This window comes from Pundamilia nyererei, unplaced genomic scaffold (assembly GCF_000239375.1).
Source record: "Pundamilia nyererei isolate P.nyererei 1_Seehausen unplaced genomic scaffold, PunNye1.0 scaffold00080, whole genome shotgun sequence".
In the NCBI taxonomy this organism is placed as follows: Eukaryota; Metazoa; Chordata; class Actinopteri; order Cichliformes; family Cichlidae; genus Pundamilia; species Pundamilia nyererei.
Window position 1 is genome coordinate 106,630 of NW_005187481.1, and position 4,418 is coordinate 111,047.

Consider the following 4,418-nt stretch of genomic DNA (forward strand, 5'->3'; position numbering starts at 1 on the left):
CCTCTGCAGTACTTTCCTGTCCGCAGCTGAGCACCCTGCATACCATGATGTTATGCCGTACGTTAGGATGCTCTCTATGGTGGCTCTGTAAAATGTCACCAGCAGCCTCTCCTCCAGGTTGTTCCTCCTGAGCACTCTCAGAAAGCGGAGACCCTGCTGGGCCTTTTTAACCACCGCCGTGGTATTTGTAGTCCAGGAGAGGTCATCAGAGATGTGCACGCCCAGAAACCTCTGACAGACTGTGATCTACAGTATTTGTCAGGAAGTCCTTGATCCAGAGGCAGATGGGGGTGGAGAGTCCCAGGTGAGACAGTTTCTGGACCAGGATCTCCGGGATGATATGATTGAATGCTGAACTAAAGTCCAGGAAGAGCATTCTCACATAGCTTCATCAGTCCTAGATGTCGCCTGGTTATTGCTTCTGTAGTTGGTAATGTGATTGATCCCCTGCCACATTTTTCTGGGGTCGTTGTCAGCAAAGTGATCTTCAATCCTCCTCCTATAGGCAGCCTTAGCTTTCCTGATGGAAACAGCTTCCACTGATCGCTGATGAAGTGGTTCGATTTTGCTCTGTTTTCCTTTTTTTTTTCCTTTCGCCAGCTCCGCTGACAGAATAATTACACTGGTGGTTTTGTAAAACGGAATTCCAATTATTTTGGTGTGAGTATCACAAATGAGCCATCAGATATCGCGACTGTGCATGGGGGTGGGGAGCCATTAGCAAAGCACACCCTCATCTCCCATTTTCTTTTGACAAGGTCAGGAAAAGAGGGGGAGCAAGATTGAAAAGAAGAGACACAGAGGCATTAGAGAGCAGCCACAATAAAAGGAGAAAGGCAGAGGGATGAATAGAGCTGAGAGAGAAATCAGCTGAGCCACTATAAGATGATACCTTTGCTCATAATGACCCTATCTGAGGGGTAATGTAATGCAGTTGAGTGAAAAGCCACAGTTTAACATCTATCTGAGGTTCACTTAGCAGTCACGTCATGTATCCTTCTCTCTATCAACAGGTTTGGCAGCTTCTCACCCACTCACAGAGAGAAGAAGAAAAAGAGTGGGAAGAAACACAAGCGAGACCGGTGAGTGCGCACATGCACGTGCACGTGTGTGTGTGTGTGTTTGCGTGTGTGTGCAAAGGTAAAGAATCTGGATTTTGAAGGCTTTGATCAACAGTTCGCCTTGTGATGAAGCATTTTCAGCACTGTAGTTCATTTATCCGAAATATTAAAGGAAAAGGGAAAGGTGAAAATGAGGCTTGGAAGAGACCCCAAAAGCAAGCGCTCATCAACAAAAACTCTAGGTGCCTTGGGATATCATAACAGCAATAAGCAGTGGTAGAGTGGCCTCTTCCTCCTCTGGTTTCCCTCATTCTCTGCCTGACTCAAGGGGAAATGGGCTAAATGTGTTGCTCTAATAACCCAGTCTGTATGACGGGGTGCACAACTCAAGAAAAATGAGCCTCTTACTAAATTGCTGAGCATCACTGCGCTGCCCTGCTCTGCTTTCCCTCCTCCATCCATCCACTCTCATCCCATTTCCCCCATGTCCTCTCTACTCATTGCCACGCCTCCGTTTCAGCCTCACAGCAAGGATGTTCTGCATTGCAGGTGCTGCTGATATCAGAATGCCTAGAACAAGGAAGCAGGAGGGCGACATACAACGTTCCTCCAAAGAGACATCCTCCTCTGATGCTCTTCTTTAAGATGCAGATTAGGAAGGGGAGGGGGGAGATTATATGCAGTCCTGTCCTGCTAACATTTCGCTGGTCTTTGTTTCTTTAAAATAGCAGCGGGTTGATCTCAGGCCATTTGGGTGCATATTTGTCTCATAGCTATACTGTTTATGCCCTTGTGATAAACGTTGTGCCGTGGCGAGGGATTCAGCTGTCACCAGAGCTTGTGACAGAGGAGGAGAAGAATGTCCTCTCCAGAATAACACCTCATACACAACAGTCCCTACCTGAGGCCCTTCGGTGGGGAAGCATGGGTTGTCACGAGGGCCACAGCTCTCAGTCACATACCAGCCACATTTATTACTGTGACAGCTTTATTACTCCTCCTTTGTCAGAGCATCAACAAAGTGCTCCCTCCCACTCTGTGCTGCATGCTGTAGGTGTGTAAAACAGCATGGGAGATGTAGGGCTCTTCAGGAAAATAACTTGCACAGGCCAGCCTGAGTAATCACCATGGAAACTGCAATGAGGGTGAAAAGTGATAGGAAGGTGATGTGTCAGTCCTGTGCTGAAGACTGAGGAATAGCCCATATCCTGCTTATTATGTTAAAGGGGCTTGGCCAATAAGTGTGGCTTTATTGTAGGGAGCAGCATGTTCTACTAAGTGTGATGACCAACACATGTAAAGTACAGAACTGCTGTTAGAGCTCCCTGCAGATGTTGCTGCACATATAGATGCATGTGATTCAGAGTGCATTGTTTGCTGAAATATCCCACCCCTTACCTTCCAGGAACATTTCTTACAGTCTTTTGTTGGTAAAGTTGATAAGACCAGGCCTGACATCACTCCCCTGCCTTTGCAGGGCTCTAGACTAACTTTTTGCCATAGGCGTATGCCTAACTTTTTAAAGTTAGGCGTACCGGCACAAAAGTTAGGCGCACACAAATGTTATAATAATTTATATAATATGTGTTTTTCTGGATACACTGTGCTTTTACAGCATTCAAAGACTGATGACACCGTGACAGAGCACTGGCTATGAATTTCAGAAGGATCAGGCCTTAACTTAACAGAAAAGTTAGCAATAGTTCTTTTCCTATTACAGCTACATCCACTTCTGTGGTGCCTAGGCTGCTCACTAGGGCTGGGTATCATCACTGATTTCTATAATCCATTCGATTCCGGTTTTCAAAGTCCCGATTCGATTCAACTTAGCCCCAGACAGTCAGAAATATTATAATTCTGATCATTTATCAGTACTGACTTCATCAGAATTGTGAACATCACAGCAGATGCCTTTGTGTGAAAGTAACTGAGAATAAAACACAGAAAAACATGAAGGAGATTTTCCTGGTCTGGCTTTTTATAGCAGATAACCTTAAAAATATTCTACAATGTTCTGCATATAAAGTTTAAATTTCTTCAGTATTGAACAACAGAAAAAATAGGCTTTCTTGTCCCAAGTCATTTAAGTGAAAAAAAGAAAAAGAAAAGAAAAAGCCAGCAGCCGACAGCGCTGTAAACAACGGTAGACTGGTGGGTAATAAGCGAATGAATAATACAGAAAACAGAGATTGGAGACAGAAACTGTTCTTGAAGTACAGAGATAGAGAGAGAGCTAGCTGTGCATGAAGTGTGATTTTAATAGTCGTGGAAGGAAAACAGCAAAATTCATGACGACATTGATCAAATGTGAAGCGCAGTTTGCTGCTTCTTTTGCTGCTGGCTCGGTGAATTATGGTTGGAGAGACAAAACCTGCAGCTCAGAATCGGCGCAAAAAGACGCAATCACAGCAGACCGGACGCATCAGAATCGCTAAGCTCCGACAGCGTGTCCGTCTACGGGCCGTCGGGTGAGAAAGCCGAGAAAGACAAAGTTGATTCTGATGCGTCGGTCCGTTCTGTGTTTACGTCTTTGTATGGAATCCGTGTACCTGCTCTCGTTTGCTGTTTGGTTGTTGTTGAAATGGTTTTGTGAGCTTTAATCTGAGAATCTGGCATTTCTGGCAAAACACAGTTATATTTAAAAGTCGATTCAGGATTTAATGAATTGATATCGCTTTATTCAAGCTACTCACCTCCCACTTCCACCTGCACTTTCAACTGGACCACGGCCAATCAGAGAGGTCCCACCCCTGACTATCTCTGATTGGTTTAGTCCACGATAGGGGCAAAATGTGTGTCTGTTGTTGACCACAGGGAAGGTTGCAGATTTTATTTTATTTTTTTGCTACCAAAACAGTTGGTCGCACAGGTGCAACCAAATTTTTTTTTTTAGTCGCACCACTGAAAATTTTGGTCACATTTGCGACCAAATTGGTCGCACTCTAGAGCCCTGCTTTGATCCCTCTGTCCCACATTTTCTGCTGTTTTTGACCATTTCTTTCTTTCTCTACTTTGGCTGAAGTGAAGCCCAGTCTGTGGTCCTGAAACAACCATTCAAAGAGGTCTTTGACACTTGGGCCTAGTGTGCTATTCATAATTAACAGCTGTCTACTGGCAGCCAGTTTTATTTTATTTATTTATTTTTTGATAACTTTATTTATGATTTTCCAATGTGACAAAAATACAGAAAAATATAACTGGAATTGCGATTACAAACATTGCCATTGTGAAACTGGTTGTGCCACGCAGGAAAATGTATAATGTATGGACACAAACAAGAAATACTACCATGTGAACAAGGCAGAAAACACCAAAAAGCAAACAAACAAACAAAAATAAAATAAATAAGGGGGGGGG

The 4,418-nt window shown here is 44.0% G+C and overlaps 1 protein-coding gene across 1 annotated transcript in view; it reads left to right on the forward strand.

Moving 5' to 3' along the window:
- Positions 1 to 4,418, forward strand: part of srrm3 (serine/arginine repetitive matrix 3) — a 117,809-nt gene that overhangs the window by 106,527 nt on the left and 6,864 nt on the right. Inside the window, exon 7 of the mRNA XM_013912051.1 lies at positions 1,014 to 1,082. Within this exon, the coding sequence (XP_013767505.1) occupies positions 1,014 to 1,082 (69 nt within the window). The remainder of the gene's footprint in view (positions 1 to 1,013; positions 1,083 to 4,418) is intronic.